The sequence below is a fragment of the Geotrypetes seraphini genome, chromosome 8, assembly GCF_902459505.1.
Source record: "Geotrypetes seraphini chromosome 8, aGeoSer1.1, whole genome shotgun sequence".
In the NCBI taxonomy this organism is placed as follows: domain Eukaryota; kingdom Metazoa; phylum Chordata; class Amphibia; order Gymnophiona; family Dermophiidae; genus Geotrypetes; species Geotrypetes seraphini.
This window is the reverse complement of record NC_047091.1, coordinates 127730502-127749766: the sequence shown is the minus strand read 5'-3', so window position 1 is coordinate 127749766 and position 19265 is coordinate 127730502. Positions and strand designations below refer to the sequence as shown.

Genomic DNA, 19265 nt, shown 5'->3' with positions numbered 1-19265 from the left:
CAAATCAATCCTACTATATGCACTTTGTTGGCTGATTTTCATTGGTAACTCTGAATCAATAAGTCAGACCTGATAGCACATGATAGAGGACACAGGTGACAGTAGATGGGATTTTGTCTGTAGCACCGTGGTTTTTTTTTTTTTTTTGGGGGGGGGTTAAAATTATTTTAAGTGATATATATCCATAAAGAAAGTGTCAGAAAATGAAATTACAAAGAAAATACCAACAAAATTATTAAATTTTAAATCCAACTAATCCCTATCATGGGAAACTGACAATACATATAATCAAGAAATAATGTAGCACCATGTTTTATATTGCAGATCCCTATTGCAGTTAGTGGCATCCAGGGGATGGGCTTCCTAATGAAACATTATAATGAAGCAGAAGGTGGAAATCTACCAGCAAAGCTTGTGAGCCTCTTCATTAAGGTGAGGAATATGGTCAATTCAGTTTTATACTTTAAAAAAAGTGTATTATAAACTTGCTTTAAATCTATATTTGGATGACTTTGAGCTGGGATAGTGTATATAAACATTTAAAATAAATATCTAAGCTACTGATTACCCAACTACAAAAATAAAAAGAACAAATGAAGCAAAAGAGGACTCTTTTGCAGGTCTGGGACCCTTACCTTCAGACTCTTTCACATTGAGCCAGGAGTATGGTACTGAATGATTTTAACATTTTAATTTTGAATGTGCTAATCTAAGGTCATCATATTTGGGGGAGGGGGTACTGTTTCTGTACATCTTGGTGTAGGGCTCTAAGAATCAAAGCCTCACACTGTCTATTTGCTTTTTGTATAGTCTGGATAGAGGGGGAAGGAGGGAGGGAAAGTTCTTTTGGAATAGTTGCTAGGGTGGTTATTAGTACCATTGGTTCTGGCACATCATCCCTTCTCCTTTCTTTATTTCTGTATCACAAATCTTACATATTGTAAAGAGATCTCTAATTTGATATAGTCAAGAATGACTGAGTCATACACTGTATTTTCCTTTCACAACCTATTTTATTGACACTTTTGGACACTGGTTCAAACATATCTGTATTTTGTTACAAGTTGTTGTTTTTTTGCTAACACAAAGATTTAATCATAATGACATGCTATGGGGGGGGGTGTCATGAGACGAGATCAGAGATGGGAATACATTAGGAATTGGTATTCTTTAGAAAGTTGAAGCTGAGACATTGTATTGTTCCTAGGACTGTTTCTTGAATTTGTTTCATCTCCAATCCCTGGTGAAGAAATGCTTCTTCAGCCTTCACATGCTAAGGAAAGTCAGACCCTATTTTCACCAAAAACACTTCGCAGTCCTAGTACAATCCATCATCCTCTCCAGATTGGATTATTGCAATTCTATCTACCTCAGCCTAACCATGAAAAGCCTCCACAGACTTCAGCGGATTCAGAACGCCGCAGCTAAGCTTGTTTTCGCGAAAAGCAAATTTGATCACATCTCACCACTCCTGTCTAAGCTCCATTGGCTCCCAGTAATCCCCAGGATCCACTTCAAATGTGCGTGTCTGGCCTACAAGATCCTACATGGCATCCTTCCTGCCGTTATCCCTCTATCCTGGAACTCCCCAACCCCTACTTCCTCTAGATCCTCCCAAATTTTTAAACTATCCTTCCCTTCCATAAAAGGTATTTCCCATGTAGGCAAACTTGGGTCATCCCTCCCCTTTAGAATCACTGAGATCTGGAATAACCTCACCTCCCCTCTCCGAACCTCAAGCTCCCTCCAACTCTTCCGCAAACACCTAAAAACCTGGCTATTCTCAAAACTGTAACACTTCTTAGGCCTCTCACCTTCCCCCTTTACACCTAACTCTTTAATCTCTCCACTGTAGTTCCTCTCTCATCTTTCTTCCTGTAAACCGTGCCGAGCTCCACATTCGTGGAGATGGTGCGGTATATAAACCCAAGGTTTAGTTTAGTTTAGTTTAAAAAAGATATTTAAAAACAAAGAAGGCTGCTCTTGACAGTGGTGCTACTCAACTCTCAGTGTAATGAGTGTAGTAAAAGGAACTCATACCCAAAAGACATATGAGGAGAGACTAGTAGCCCTGAATATGTATAACCCTAGAGGAAAGGAGGGACAGGGAAGATATGATTCAGATGTTCAAGTACTTGAAAGGTATTAACGTAGAACAAAATCTTTTCCAGAGAAAGGAAAATGGTAAAGCCAGAGGACATAATTTGAGGCTGAGGGGTGGTAGACTCAAGAGCAATGTAAGGAAATTCTTCTTTACTGAGAGGATGGTGGATGCCTGGAATGTGCTCCCAAGAGAGGTGGTGGAGAGGAAAACGGTGACAGAGTTCAAAAAAGCGTGGGATGAACACACAGGATCTAGAATCAGAAAATAATAGTAAATATTGAAGAACTAAGACCAGTACTGGGCAGACTTGCATGATCTGTGTCTATATGGCCGTTTGATTGAGGATGGGCTGGGGAGGGCTTCAATGGCTTGGATGGTGTAGATGGGCTGGCGTGAACTTTGACGGAGACTTCAGTAGTTGAAATATAAGCACAGTGCCGGGCAGAGCTTTGGATTCCTGCCCAGAAATAGCTAAGAAGAAGAAAAAAATTTTAAATTGAATCAGGTTGGGCAAACTGGATGGACCATTCGGGTCTTTATCTGCCATCATCTACTATGGCTTTATTGCCATCCAGTAGGTACAATCTATCTCTTAACATATGTATTTACAAGAATTCCAAACTCTGGAGCATTCTGTAGCAGGCTGTTAGGAGCTTAAGGAGACTCAGACTTTGTAATAAATGTTTGCTTTTTAGAATGTCAGTTAATGAAATCTCTATCTACCAAAATATGGAGGAAAAAAGCCTGAGAAGTCCAGAGGTGATGCAAAGCTACCAAGTAACTTACGTGCATTTATCTTAACTCCCAATGGAGACCCATTTCACGAATGCTTCTTCAGGGGATCAAAGTGCTATGTCTAAAAAGAAAATATATGCGAGTTATATACACTGGGAAAAAGATGGTAGAACACATCAAATTGGCACAGCCACTTAAACTGAACCCCACTTCAATCGATCGTATAAGCTTCTGGGTGAAAACCTATCAAGCAATATAAAAACATTGAGGGGACCTCATGGATGACACACCTTACTGGACAAATTCAAGTGCCTGCACTTTCTCCATGCTCCCTTACAATGTCAGAGAAAATGGTGCCCCACAGTAGCAAATTGCTGTGGATTAAATCCTGCCCGAAACAAGGAGGAGTCGAATCACAAAAACATAGCCACATCGTAATGCCTTTAAAAAGACAAATGAAAAAAAATAACAATAAACGATATGGTCTGTCTAAAAACATTGGGTGGAAAAAAGTGCGTCTTATGAAGCGAAAAATACAGTATATGATTCTATGTATAATTATTTGTAGCAATATGCTGCTTGTACCTGCCTACTCCGATTTGCAAAGATTTGGCGGGATATAAGATTGCACATAGCATAATCTTTTCAAGATTCTGATCCCATGACAAGATTTTGCAGGGTTTTACTTTTTTGTTATTGAGTTTTCAAAACAGTCTGTATATGTACTTACATGAGTGGGTAAATTACACCTCATATGTGTACAGGTAAGACGCATTCCCCTATACCGAACCCAACTGTACCCTAACAAACAATCTAAAGCAAAATGATGATAATATAACATTTAACCCAACATGAAATCCAGTGCAGTACTAGGTATAGAGTATCCCCATCCACACAAACTTCTCAAGTTGAAACAAATGCTAAAATAGTTACCTCAGCTTTTACAATAATGGTTTATTTCAGCTATAACTTCTCCATAGAATGGACTTCACCAATTCTTTGAAGCTGTACCTCTATATCCAGAATATTAATTGTTGCAATAGTATTATACATACTGTATTTCTGTCTTATACACCATTTTGGATGAACTATGAACTTTGGGAAGGCAGTTTATTAACATTTTAAAATAAATTTTCTGATTTTGAGGGATTTAACATAGACTATATGATACATTCCAAAATGAGACAGCAAGTAAACATCTGGACTTTCTTTTATCTCATATCATTCTTGGTTTAACCACAAGGCATTGTAATAATCTAAAAGCTACCAAAGGTAGGTAATACCTTGATAGATGGGTGATTTCAATACCCACCAGAAGAGGAGCACAGTAGTCCTTCAGCACCACCATAACCATCCTTCAGTTTCTCTGCTTCGTCAATTTTCAAAATTCTATGGTGAACCCCACTCAATCCTTGGAATTCAGTGGTTCTTACCATCCAGCCACTCATCCAGGATACTGCACAGAAATAAAATACCTGTACTGTTTGAATTCTAGGCCACTTTTCATCCACAGTCTATTCTGTTCCTCTGCCTGCGTAATGTCTCGGACAGTCATGTCTGTCCAGACTTGAGATCTCATACCAGTCAGGTATTATGAGTACATGCTATATTACCATTACAAATGCAATTGAGAGTATAGAAGCTCCATAGATCTTAGTGCTGGTTGCACTAAAATAAGTGGATAGGTTATTCCACTTAGTTTTATATGATATATTGTGATTAACAAAGTTCATAAGAACATAAGAAATGCCTCTACTGGGTCAGACCTGAGGTCCATCGTGCCCAGCAGTCTGCTCACGCGGTGGCCCAACAGGTCTAGGACCTGTGCAGTAATCCTCTATCTGTACCCCTCTATCCCCTTTTCCAGCAGGAAATTGTCCAATTCCCTCTTGAACCCCAGTACCGTACTCTGCCCTATTACGCCCTCTGGAAGCGCATTCCAGGTGTCCACCACACGCTGGGTAAAGAAGAACTTCCTAGCATTCGTTTTGAATCTGTCCCCTTTCAACTTTTCCGAATGTCCTCTTGTTCTTTTATTATTTGAAAGTTTGAAGAATCTGTCCCTCTCTACTCTCTCTATGCCCTTCATGGTCTTGTAAGTCTCTATCATATCCCCTCTAAGTCTTCATTTTACTTGTTACAAAGCAGAACAGAAGTGTCTTATCAGGAAAGTTCTCCTTACCTAGGGTTTTTCTTAAAGGACTGTCCAGGTACCCGGTTGAACTTTACAAAACCCATCAATTTGTCCGGGTTTTGTAAAGTCTCGACAAAATCCAGCTGCATTTGGAGGGCCTCTGAACATGTGCGGATGATGTTACATACATCCGCGGATGCTCCAGGTCCTCCAGATGCAGCCGGAGCTTGTCGGGGAAGAAGAGAGGAGGTTTGTGGGGACGAGGTTGGGGGCAGAACAGGGCAGGGCTGGAGGCTGAACTGGGAGGGGCTATGGTGGAGCTGAAGGTAGAACGGGATGGAGCCAGAGGCAAATCAGGGTAGGACCATGTGTCCGGGGTTTCGCGGTCCAAAATATGGTAACCCTACCCATACTCCTCCTTCTTATGTTTCCTTTTATAGTAGTTCTCGACTGCTTTGGTACAAACTGAAGGGAGACAGTACAGCCCATTGGGGAAGGAAGAGGATCTGAAAAAAAATGTAGATGACATCCTTCTGCAAAGACATGCAGTTTGGGGAAAGTACCCCACTCAATAGGACACATATGCCCTGTTACCAGAAAGAAGATTATTGAAGTAAGAACCTAATCTTCCCATGTAGTAGAATTAAAAAGTTTAGAGAAGGATGACAAAAATGATAAAAGGCTAAACAATTTAGGGATCTTCAGCTTGGGAAAAGGTGACCGAGAGGGGATATGATATAAGTTTAAAAAATTAGTAGAGAGATGGAACAGTTGTTGTTTGAAAAGTTAAAACACAGTATAAACAGAGCTCTCCTGGGGCGCATTTTGGCAGATAATGACCCAGTGGGGCATTTCGGAGATCGACTTGATGGCCTCCAGATGCAACGCCAAGGTCCTGCAGTTTTTCAGCAAGATGTGGGAGATCGGAGTGGAGGCGCTGGATGTGCTTCTCCAGCCATGACCTGTGAGGGTGATTCTTTTATGTTTCGTCCATGGTGGGCAGGGTCCTCTGTTTCATTGCCCACCAGGTGGGTCTGGTAGTGCTGGTGGCCCAGTCTGTGGTACGCAAACTTGGTCAGATTGAAGATCATGGACCAGCTCCATCGGAGGGAAGAGGAGAGGGGAGCTTCTGTTGCAGAGCCCAATCTTCATAGAAGATTCCTCCTCCTTTGGTCTTGTGGCCTGGCTCTTGAGAGGGGCAAGGCTGAAGGTCATTTCTACCCTGCTGCAGGGTATGAAGGCATATGCTACGGTTTGGAGATAATTTGGTGTGTTTTGAGGGAGATTTCTCCGGCTTTGGCTTCAGTTGTGCGCATCTTCTCATTCCTGCAGAATAGAGGATTAGCTTGCAGCTCCTTGAAGGTCCAGGTCCCTATTGTGCTTTTGGGGTCATATTCATAGGTCACCTTTGGCAGTGCATCCAGACATGGTCCAGTTTTTGAAAAGGATCCAGCATCTTAAGCCCCCTTGGAGGTTGATTTTGACTGGAGTAGAATCTGAATCTGGTGCTTCAGACCTACAACGAGGACCTTTTGAGCCCTTGAAGCGCATCTCACTAAAGGACTTTATTTTGAAGGTGATATTTTTGGTGGCCATTACTTCGACCAGGAGAGTGTCAGAGTTGCAAGCCCTGTCATGTCAATATCAGTTTCTCCATTTCACAGAGTCAGGCATGATGATCAGGATGGTGCCATCTTTTGTCCCATAGTGGTTTTGGCATTTCCTGTGAATCAACTGATTTTTCTGCCTTTCTTTGCTAGGGAAGATTATCCAGAGGTTTCCAGGCTTTATGTTGCATGGATGTCAAGTGGGTATTGGTTCGGTACTTGGAAGTTACCAATTAATTTAGGCAGTCAGATCATCTGTTCATCTTATTGCAAGAGGGACAAGCGGGCCTCTAAAGCTACTATTGAGTGCTTGCTCAAGGAAGCGATTTTATATGCATACTGTATGTGTTAGTGGGACATTCCCCACCATTGTCTCTGAAAGCGCATTCCACCAAGGCGCAGGCTACTCCTATTGCAGAATCGCAGACAGTATCTGTAGAGGAGATTTATTGTTCTGCTACTTGGTCCTCAATGCATACTTTTGTGAAGCATTACTGGTTGGATGTGTGGGCTTGGGGGGATTCAGCATTTGGTGCCTCAGTGTTGGCAGCTGGGGTTGCGAGGTCTCACTCAGCTTGAGGATTGCTTTGTTACATCCCACAAGTCTCTGGATTGATCTGTAGAATGCCAACAGATCAATCCAGAGGGTCTCCCTGAAGTTAAGAAGTTTTGAGGAGATGCAAAAAACTGCTGGCAGAGACTGGTTTCAAGAACTTGGAAAAAAAAAAAAAAAAAAAAAAGGCACTGTGGTAAAGCCAAGATGGAAAGTTGCTTAATGTTTAAATGTTACTGGTTTTGGTGTGAATGTTGAGAGTTAGGCACAAGTGTTGGTGCTCTTATTCTTTTCAAAGGGAGATGAGTTCTCTTTTCTAGAGGGCTTTCCTATTGTTTCGCTAGACAGAATACGGGAAAGGAGACTGCTGCACAGGGGATTACATGCATGCAGAGCTCTGGCATTCTCCCTTATCTCCACCTGCTGGTAGATGGGTACAACCCACAAGTCTCTGGATTGATCTGTTGGGACTATGGAAAGAAAATGATCAAGTAAGAATTAATTTTCCATCTTCTCAATAACCCTACTTCACTGGCTGTTCCCAATGCCTCATGCAGAATTCATTCTCCCCCACAGCACTTGCAGCACAGACTCTCCTTACTGTGGCTAGAGCATTCTTCCCATTGGCTGAATTTCTATCACAGTCTTCTGTACTAGAAGGAGGGAAGGTCTCGGGAGCTATAGAGAGATAAACTCTGTAATATATCCAGCTACTTCTACACTAGTGGTTCTTAAACCTGTCCTGGGGGACTCCCAGCCAGTTGGATTTTCAAGATATTCCTAATGAATATGCATGACGCAGATTTGCATGCCTGTCAACTCTATTATATGCAAATCTGCCTTGTGCATATTCATTAGGGATATCTTGAAAATCCAACTGGCTAGGGGGTCCCACAGGATAGGTTTAAGAACCACTGTTCTAGACAATTATTTACAAATACATGAAATCCTGAAAAATCAAGAAAGATTCCAATTCTAGCTACTTGAGTCCTGAGCGTATCTAGAAGGGCTTCTTCTAAATGTAGGCAGATGGTAAGTTTTCAGGTGTACATGCAGTCTGAGTTACAGATACCCAACTTAAGTACAACTCGTACTTAAGAATGCAGTTGTGGCTTCATTTGATTTCACTGAGCAGTATTTCCAGTGGCATAGATTCCTACACTTCTCCTGCAGCAGATTCAGGAATCATGGTCACATTAAGAACAGTGTATGGTTGTGCATGCTGTACCTTAGAGGCAACCCTGGTAGGGACGGTAAACACATAGTAGATGTTGGCAGATAAAAACCCATCTGCCCAACCTAACCCTCTCTTTAAATTACTGATTTAATTTAAAATTTTCTTCTTCTACTTCTGGGCCAGAACCCAAAGCTCTGCCTGGTACTGTGCTTTGGTTCCATCTAAACCATCCCAGCCATCGAAGCCCTCCCCAGCCCATCCTCAACCAAATGGCTATATACAGAACTCAGACTGTGCAAGTCTACCCAGTACTGGCCTTAATTCTTCAATATATACTATTATTTTCTGATTCAAGATCCTTTGTGTTCATCCCACGCTTTTTTGAACTCTGTCACCGTTTTCCTCTCCACCACCTCCCTCGGGAGCACATTCCAGGCATCAACCACCCTCTCCGTAAAGAAGAATTTTCTTACATTACTCTTGGGTCTACTACCCCTCAACCTCAAATTATGCCTTCTGGTTTTGCCATTTTCTTGGGAGCAGAGGTAAGTAGCAAGAATCTTAAAATCTACAAGTTCTGAGTTACATCCAAATTCAACTTAAGAACAGCTTTAAAAAACATAACTCGTTCTTAACCCAGGGACTGCCTGTATATATTATTTGATATACTGCTCTTCAGATTAAATATCTAAGTGGTTTACAGTAATATTGGTTTGCCTATACCCATAATCCAGCCCTGGTTGCAGATGAGTGAAATCACTATCTTTTGTTTTCTTGACATGCTCATAGTTGTTAAAAATATAAATTTAAGGATGACTCTTCTTACTTTTACAGTGTCTACAAAACCCTTCCAGTGATATAAAACTGGTAGCAGAAAAGATGATCTGGTGGGCAAATAAAGAACCCCTCCCTCCACTGGATCCCCAAATAATCAAACCAATTCTGAAAACACTTCTGGATAACACAAAAGATAAAAACACCAGTGTGAGGGCTTACAGTGACCAGGCCATCGTTAACCTTCTAAAAATGAGGGAAGGTGAAAGTGTTCTTCAGGTAAGCATCTAAAGACCATTTTGTTGTTTACGAAATCACATAGTCTAAACTAAACTAAACCTTAGGTTTGTATACCGCGCCATCTCCGCAAGCGTAGAGATCGGCATGGTTTGCAGAGTTAGGAGGAAAGGAACTACAATGAAGGGTTATAGGAGAGGAACTAAGAAGATGGAGAGGGACAAGGGTACCAGAGAGCGGGAGGTGATTAGATTTTTGAAAAGAGCCAAGTTTTCAAGTGTTTGCGGAAGGATTGGAAGGAGCTTGAATTTCTGAGCGGGGATGAGAGGTTGTTCCAGAGTTCTGTGGTTCTAAAGGGGAGGGATATTCCAAGTTTTCTTCCACAGTATGAATCTGTTGAGAATATGTTCATTTTTTATTTTTTTAGCTCATCAGGTGAGCAAAGAACAGATTAATTCTAACTTTGTATCATCTTGACTTGTTACATGAAATAAGTTGCATGTCAATCACAATAAACTAATTGTCAAACAATGATAAAAATCTCAATCTAGGATCCTAAGCTTTTTCAATGGGGTTATGCTTTTTGTTCAGTTTCATTTTGTAGGGTTTTTTTTTGCACTTATGCAAAATATGTTTGTATTCCATACTGGATAGAAACCACAAAGAGCAGTAAAAAGTGTAATAGACTCTCAGCGCGGCCCACTCTGTCTATAGCACCAAATGTCTAGTACATATTATAATAGGTGAAGGAGGGGTCCTCAGTGTGAAGGATAAGCAAGGGGAGAAGATTCTCCAGCGCTTTACACACACTGGTGAAGGTATAATAGCCTCCACCGGCACACCATCACTGGACCCTCTCCGGAGTGTTCAAATTAATCACACAACAGTGAATAAAATAATTACTTGATAAATTAATCACAATGCTATAGTGCTAAAGTAAAGACAGAGTAGAACGCTTTGAGAGTCTCCCAGCCGATTCCTAGGTGAAAAACTACAACTTAGCTTGATGACATGGTCCGGAGAGCTGAAATTAGAGGCGGGGCAAATGAGAACCACCGCCAATCAGGTTCTACCAAGCCCGGTTTCGGAGACTCTGGGTCCCTTCCTCAGGAACCTGTTGAACAGGACAGACAGCAAACATTAGGCATAAGCAGCACAAAAATGAGCCAGCCGGAGGGAGGAAGGAGGAGGTAACAGAGCAAAGCGCAAAACACGCTTAAAAACTGAGCAGGAAGAAAACGTCATGAGCAGACAGCCAATCAGAGCCCAATAGGCTACACGATAGTATTCCACTCCATACATTCATTAAGACTAAGGGGATGAACAGCATTGAGTTCAAAGATCCAGAATTGCTCCCGTAACTGGATAAGGGCAGATTTATCCCCTTTAAAGTCCACAGGAAGTTGTTCAATGATGAACCAGGTAAGATCAGAAAATGTGTGGCTTTTGTCCATTTCAGCTCTCTGTCAAAAACTTATAAACCCAAATGACCACAAGTATAATTGTATAAAGAGAAAATATTTTTGGACTATCAGAAGAAAGTTTGAGGCATTCATCTATTAAAATTCTAATCTCATATATATTTTACACTAATTCCAGAGCGGTAATATTTTTATATCCCTGTCAGCACCTTGAAATATACCTGGTAGTTGCATTTTTTGCTATTCTCTATGAAGTCAAAAAAAATTAAAAAACAAAATGGTGTCTAGTACCCAATTGCCTTAACAACAGCTCAAGCCTACTCATTTGCATGTTGCTGCCCCTGTAATGAGTTATATTTGCTCATTAGTTTCAAGTTCCATTGTTTACTATCATTATGATATCTATACGACCTCCTTCATACATTAGGACTTTCCATGTACACAGTAAATACTATGCTTTCCTTACTCAAAGTTCCAACAACTGCTCTGTTGGATTCTGTTTTTTATAGACCTATGTTTTATTACCACACTATATATTTTCTAGTTCTTCCACTGAATCATCCGATCACATACCTCAAGCAATATGCACTCTCCCCTTGCTTATTCTACCTGTATTTCTACAAGGCACAGAGAATGCTTTTCTTACCAAGTTTCCACTTTTTTCCTACTGGCCTAGTGGACTTTCTGATCCATCAGCAATCTTTTTATCTTGTACTTTTGTGAAATTCCTCATACTGTCAAGTTTCCTCCAATTTGGATAACGCAGATTGTCTCTTTATTAACCACAATTTTCAACTTCTGGTGGTATGATTGTTTCTCACATTCTTTTGCTAGCTTGCCACAAACATTCTTCCATTGATGGCCCTAACTTTGTTTCTCGCTTCTAAACAAAGTCCTAAGAAGCAACTCACAGGACCATATAATGCCTGTTTCCATTCTATTTCCTGAGCCTCCAATCTTCGGTTTCATATCATCTAGAATCAGAAAATAATATTAATATTAAATATTGAACTAAGGCCAGTACTGGGCAGACTTGCACAGTCTGTGTCTGTATATGGCCGTTTGGGGGAGGATGGGCTGGGGAGGGCTTAAATGGCTGGGAGGGTGTAGATGGGCTGGAGTAGGTTTTGACGGAGATTTCGGCAGTTGGAACCCAAGCACAGTACCGAGTAGAGCTTTGGATTCTTGCCCAGAAATAGCTAAGAAGAAAAAATTTAAATTAAATCAGGTTGGACAGACTGGATGGACCATTCGGGTCTTTATCTGCTGTCATCTACTATATTACTATGTTATCTTCAATTGAGAAAACTTGGCTGGTATTTGATACAAAGGTCCAAAGTTCAAATCCCAGGTCACTTCTAGTAAGTGCATATAATATTTTCTTTTACATCCAGTAGGACGATCCCTTTATCCTTTCATACCGCATTCTAGAAGCCATCCAGGCATTCCGGAGTTAGCTTCCTTCGATGTACAGTTCTTCTTTATATAATCCTCCACCAATCACACCCAGGTTCATGGTTATTCTCTTTTTTGCACCTTTCCTATCATATTTGCTTAACTAGGAAATAGTCCAATTTCTCTTGCTTAGTCCTTAGGATTCTGAACCCAGTTCTCCAACTCTTATTTTAGTAGAACTGAGGCCAGATGTTTTGCATGCATTCACCTCAAATATTGATTTTCAGCCTTATTCCTCTCCTTGAGTTTCCTTTGCTTATTTCATTAACGAGAGCATTCCAGGACTTCCATCCTCCATTCAATTAGCCATTCACTTAGCAGTTTGGAACTCACTCGTCTACAGTGTATCACATTTCAAATCAGGCCTAGTTTCTGGAATATTTTATTGTACATCCTTCATTTATTGATGCCTTCTCCATAAAGGCACATTCCAGTGCAATAGGGATAGTATGCTGAATCATAGATTATTCATCTGTGCTCTTGAGCATACTACAGAAAATGTCAATCATAACTTTTCAACTCCTCCTTCTCTACAGTCTCTGCTGCCCCCTTCAGTTCTTCCTTTTTCAGGCAAGCATGAAGGTATCTCTCTGATCTGCTCAGTTTATTTCTTTATTGTTTTGCAGTGTCTATTCAGTTTTTTGGCTGGTTTGTAGATTTTTTTTCCGCAGCTTAAAGGGACTGCTTTGCCTGCTTGGAGAGGAGCAGCTGTTTTAAGACTGCAGGTGGCAGTTGTATATTTTGGGGACCTGTACAGCAAGCCTGCTAAAGATTTGTAGAGCTCAGGATTCAAAGCCCTCAGCTTCCTTGACTTGGTCAGGAGCTTGAACGCAGGCTTTTAAGCACCAATAGTGGTCCTTCAGGGCACTCAGGGTGCCATCTGAAGTTTTGTCTCCTTTTCTGTGTCATGCATTGCAGCCTGGGGATAAAGGATCAGTCTGACTAAGGTTTAACTGACAGCTCGAAGATCTCAGCATGGCAGCTGACTGGCAGCTTGAGGCAGAGAATCCCTCCAGATCCAGCTACTTTTTAAAGGAGCTGATACAGGCTTTGACATTCTGTGGGGAAAATCAGGAGTGGGGGAGTCTTGAAAACTCTATTTTGATGGTTTTTGCAGTTAGGTCTTTGGTCCCTCCCCTCTTTGGTCCTCTCCCTTTTTTTAATTTTTTGGTCAACCTTGAAGCATTTTTAAACCATTTTTTTGGTACCAAAATGCTCAGCCATCTTGAATTTCCCGATTTTTTTTTTTTCCTAAGTTCTCCAGCTTCTTCAAAGCATCTTATTTTGCTTCAGACCCTAATACCCCTATTTCATGCCTTATTTGTGCGGGATGGGCGGCTGAAGAGCACCCTTGCACCACCTGCTACATGGCATGGGATGGAGGGGCTTTGCCCTTTCGCAGTCTTCTAAAACTAGAGAACTGCAAACATCTTTGAAGCTGCGGCTACATTTAAACACCATTAAACATTTATCTGTTTTGTATTGTAAACTGCTCAGATCTGTAATATGCTTAAACGGTATAACAAATTAAAATACACTCTTGCACATACACTTTTGCACATCATAAAATGAAGTTATAGTTATTGATTTGATGATCTTTTGAGTTTTCTGTCGATACTATCCTCTTTTTATTTAGGGATCCTTTGTGTCTATCCCAGATTCCATTTTTCCAGTGAATTACCTCTCATAAATGACAATCTAGAATGTTTACTACAGAATTTAATAAACAGAGTAGTTTACAGTCAATATTCTTATTCAAAACTGAACAGTTGGCTTGAAATTTGAGTTTTAAGGGTAACAAAAACAAAATAAAGTTAATACTGTAATTGTATTATTCTGAACCAATGAAGCATTTAAAAGGACACACGTTGCTTTAAAAAATTATTGGATTCTCAGGATCCTCACTTGCTGGAGTTCTAACAGGAGGGAGGGAGCAAATGGGCATGTGGAAAATGAAGTCCCTTGATGAGATGTTTCCCAGGCTCCAAACATAATGAGACTTCAGGCACTGCATAGTTTTTTCTCAGCAGAAAATAAATTAAGGCCGTTATTTTAGAAATATAGCCATGTGTAAATAGCAGTATTTCCACATGTATATTGCATTTATGTGTTAAGTACAAATTTCAGAAAGCTGCTATTTATACGTGGAGATCTATGCCACACATAGATTTCAAGTGGGAGTCACTTAGATGAAGATTATTTGTGCAGATTTTAGTCCCATCTTACAAAGGTGAGGCATGGTGAAAAATTTCTGCGTAGGGTTTTAAGACCAGCTCAAATGCATGCATTAAAAATGCTTATTGTAGCCAGGGCTTAACCTGAGGGATTATGAGATCATTCTTAATTCCATATAGTTTATTTCCACCTCCAAAACTAAATCAAGTAAATATTGTGAAACATAGAAACATAAAGGCCAAATGGCACATCACAGCATCTGTTTCATCTCCTCTCCCTAAGGAATCCCACGTGTCTGTGCCACGATTTCTTGAATTCAGATAGCCTTGTGGTTTTACTACATAACTGGCGACATGTACTATACATATGTAGGTTTGTAAAATGGGGTAGCTGCATTTTCCAGTGCAATAGAGACATTCTAGACAACAGATAAAAACCCATCTGCCCAACCTTACCCTCTCTTTAAATTACTGATTTAATTTAAAATTTTCTTCTTCTACTTCTGGGCCAGAACCCAAAGCTCTGCCCGGTACTGTGCTTTGGTTCCATCTACTGAAGTGTTACTCCAACCTATCTAAACCATCCCAGCCGTCGAAGCCCTCCCCAGCCCGTCCTCAACCAAATGATTTCCCCATACTCGCATGGACTAGAATGTCTAGAATCTAGAATGTCTCACCATCTACTGGAAAAGAGCTTACCCCAGGGCAAGTCCATAATCTCTTTTTGAAAGTTGTGAAATTGCAATTTTGTGTGGAAGCTGCCAGATTTGTCATTCATTTTTTCAGTGATTATATTTGTAAAATTGCTGCTCCCACTGCACTTGCACTCCTGCAGGTATTTTAGAAGGTTTATGTTAATAGATCCTTTTCTAAACTACTACTAAAATCGAGTATGTTCTGATCTGGACATCAGTTCCAATGTTCTGTGTAAAACGGAGATCAGCATCACCTATCCCTAGGTGGTCATCTTCTGCTTGTGCCTTATTCAAGTTGCCAATGGTGGTCCAGACCCTTCAAATACATAATCAGCAGATGTTGGTAGGCAAGATCTCTGGCATCACTGGCAAAGGGGTGAAGTTTCACATTGAAATTATGGGACTCGGGCATAAGGATCCTGAAAAAGCAGCTTTCACCATACCCCAGCGCCTTTCTGTCAGGCATGATCATTTTCCAATAGGAAATAGCAGCTATGTAAATATATTTAAGGGTGGAGGCCTTAAGGTTAAAAAAGTCACATACTTTGGTAAATAACCATTGGTGGATGGAGAAAGCATAGGCCAGCACTGCCTCCTCATAGTGAATATTTTGGGCTTTGACAAATACCTGTTTAAATATGAAAGCACAAGAAGCTGAATATCTGCTTTTGACCAGAGATATCTAAGAAAACCTGACAATAGTTTGCATCATGGGACCAAGACTAACAAGATTGAAATAACTTCAAAGTTTAAAAAAAAAAACTAACAAAACCCCTCACAAACCAACAAAAAATTCCCAGAGCAACAGAAACCTGCTTTTCTTGATGGTGTTCAGGATTTTTATTTATATGTAGAACACATACATTAGATTTATAAATAAAATGTAAATATTAAGCACATAAAATTATGTTGTAATAGTTTTTCATAATACCCTGGATATAGATACTCTAGAGTAAAGAAAAGAGCCTTTTGATTTTAATTCATATTCCTTTTTTTCCTTAGGCGGTCTGCAAGATCCTTGATGGTGCTAGCATTGAGCTTTTGAATGAAAGCTGCCGCCGATCTCTGAAGAAACTCGCTAGCCAGCCTGATTCCAGTGAAATGATTGATGATACAATCTTGACATGACAGCGAAGGGCATCATGGATTATTAGCCAACTTTACTGTATCAGCATTTCAACCCACAATTGTTTTCATTTTTGAAAATAAGTTCATGGTGAAAGGCACTGACCACAAAAATAACTTCCTAGAGGACATTTTGTTATCAAAAACTACCCAAAAAGAGGCCTTATGCCTTTACTGGGTTGAAACATCAAAGCATGGCATCTTTTTTATGGGAGCAGATAAAAAAGCTGTAGCTCTGATTTCCTGGTAGCAAAACCAATGTCTGGGTGAGACTTTTCCTTTTAATGGACCTATACAACTTTTAGAACTTTGATTTTGACAGCTTTTTACAGCTCCTTGTGTGACAGTGAACTTAATCTTTGTTTTTCAGTTGATGATTATTAATGGGGTTTGGGCTTCACTCCTTTGTTTACAATTTTGAAGCTCTTTAAACAAACTTAGAAATTTCAAATCCAAGTGTAGGGGAATTAAAATATGACAGTCATTAAAAGAAGGAATGTTAAGAATGGAATTAATTTTATTCTGTCAGAATTATTTTTCTTGATAAACTCAGCACATTAAACCCACTTTCAGAAAAGATGTGAAAAATGGTCTGGATTCTATTAGATATATTTTAGCTGGCACAGGAGCACCTCTGCTGAATGGCATGTATCCTAACAGCTGCAGTGGATATTGTATTTACACAGTAGTACAGACGATTATAATTTAATCATCATTCTATATCTAAAAGGAAAAGAGTGTGGTTTCAATGTCAGTTCATTTGAATTCACAGAAATAAAGGTTAACAAACAAAATATATACTAGTTGAAAAATGCATGCGCTAAACATTGCACAAAGATACATTTGTCTCACAGACTGCTTGTTCAGATGTATGAGAAAGTGAGCAGATGAATGGTTGGGTTATGAAGTGAATTGGTGGGATTAAGAGTTGCGGGAAAAGCGATTCAGTGAGTTATTCAATAATGGGATTAAGAGTGGTAGAAAGTTCAGCAGGTAAGTGGATGAATGATGGGGTTAAGAATAGCAGGAGGATTCAGTGAGTGAGCGGATGAATAAGGTTGAGTAGTAAGGGAGGGGTCAGTGAGTAAGCTGCTGGATAATGGCGTTAAGTGTGACGGGTTCAATGAGTGAGCCTGTGAGAGAGTTATGAGTGGGCAGCAAGGCTGAGTGAATGAGGGTGACTAGCAGTGGGGTCTGGATAAGTGAGTGTGGTGGGGGAAGATATAATTGGCAAGGCATCTGAGTAGATTGAGGGATTATGATTAAAATTATGCTACATAAGTAGATGGGGATTAAGATTGGGGTGGATGGGGAGCTTATGAGTGGTGGGCATGTAAGTGCTAGAGAAGCCGAGTGAGCACTGCAGGGAAGTATGAACAAATGTGTGAGGGGGGGGGAGTGGGGCTGAAATTGCTAGAGGGATTGAGTACTGAATAGGTTAGTTTTAGCCCATCCTCTCTTCCTGCATCCTTTTTTTGACACTTTTACCACCTTCCCATTGACTTTCTTCCCCCTCCACCCCTTTCCCTTTTCTTTTAACCTTCTTTCCCATTGCTGAAGTTCCAGGTTCTCTTCCTCTTCCTCCTTATGCTAGTAGTGATTGAGGTCTATGGCATTACCTCACTCTTCAATAGCACTGATGGGTTGGGATCCATGTCAATGCCTTCCCTGGGTTATTCTTTAGCATGTCCTCAGTAATTTTCACTGATGAGGATATGGGAACTTCTGTCAGCATTTGAAGTTACACCTTCCTTTTGTTCCTGGTAATTTATGCAAGCTTCTCCTTTTATGCCTGCCAGTACTGCAGATAAACTGTAGACTTCATATAATGCAGATTCAATCATAGTGCAATCAGTTACCTTGGACTTCAATGTGCACAGTATATGGAGTCTACAGTATGCAGTATTTCTTTCAGTTGCTCATTCTCTAGGAGTAGCGGCTGTAGATGTTCTATGATTTTTTTTCCAGTTTTTCCAGTTCTGAATTGTGTTATTACAACAGAAACTCATTCTCTGATTAAATTAAATTTTTGTTGTGTTTGTACTGCATAACGTTTGATTGCTCGTTGCTTTAAGGGTAGAAATAAATAGGTGGGTTTGTCCTGGGTACAGTTGTAATGTGTTGATTTGAAGGATTCAGTCAGGACTTTGGGGCATTCATTCCTGTCTCTTAGGTTAGAGATTGTATGGTATTATTGTGTGGCGTGACTGTATAATAGACTTTGGCGTATATGAAAGGTGGAAACAAACTGTGAAGTAACTGCATCTGACAGTCTGTTTTATGTATATAGATGTTAGACAATTGTTGATGGTGTGCAGAAAGTTTGTGGAAAAACAGTGGATCCAAAAATGTAATGTGCCTGGATGAATGCAGGAAGATTACAGAAATTGAAATAGTCCAAGGTCACCAAAGAATATGTTTAAAACGAATCCTTTATTAAAACAAAAAGCTGTACCCTGTCATAAAGAATATACTGTACATTAAAAAGCAAGGACCCAACACAATCCATGTTTCAGCAAAAACACACATCTTTTGCAAAAACACACATCTATTGTATTCAGAGCACTTTTACAGCTTGAGAAGTGGGTAAATAAACTGCAAAATCTGCGTAGCTCTCAGAGTTTGTATGAGCTCTGAGAGGTACGCAGATTTTGCACTTTCTTCTGACATCCGTCCATCAACCAGTTTCTAATCCAGTTCACCACTTTGGGTCCTAACGTCAGTCAAACTTGTTCAAGAGCCTCTTATGAGGAACCGTGTCAAAGGCTTTGATGAAATTTAAGTAAATTAAATCTAGCGTACTTCCTCGATCTAATTCTCTGGTCACCCAGTCAAAGAATTCAGTTTGCAATTTACCTTTAGTAAAGCCATGTTGTCTCTGATCTTATAACCCATTAGATTCTAGGAATTTCACTATCCTGTCCTTCAGCAATGCTTTCATTATTTTTCCAATAACCGAAGTGAGGCTTACCGGCCTGTAGTTTCACACTTTGTCTCTGTGACTACTTTTGTGAAGAGGAACCACATCTGCTCTTCTCCAATCCCACAAACCATTCCCATCTCCAAGGATTTAT

General features: G+C 40.2%; 1 protein-coding gene across 2 annotated transcripts in view; it reads left to right on the top strand.

Moving 5' to 3' along the window:
* The window catches only part of GCN1 (GCN1 activator of EIF2AK4), a 324708-nt gene extending 307732 nt beyond the window's left edge, over nt 1-16976 (top strand). For both annotated transcript variants that reach the window (XM_033954090.1, XM_033954088.1), the window contains exons 56-58: nt 325-432; nt 9145-9363; nt 16069-16976. In XM_033954090.1, coding sequence (XP_033809981.1) covers nt 325-432; nt 9145-9363; nt 16069-16194 — 453 coding nt within the window. In that variant the 3' untranslated portion in view covers nt 16195-16976. The remainder of the gene's footprint in view (nt 1-324; nt 433-9144; nt 9364-16068) is intronic.
* Nucleotides 16977-19265: the final 2289 nt, after the last annotated feature.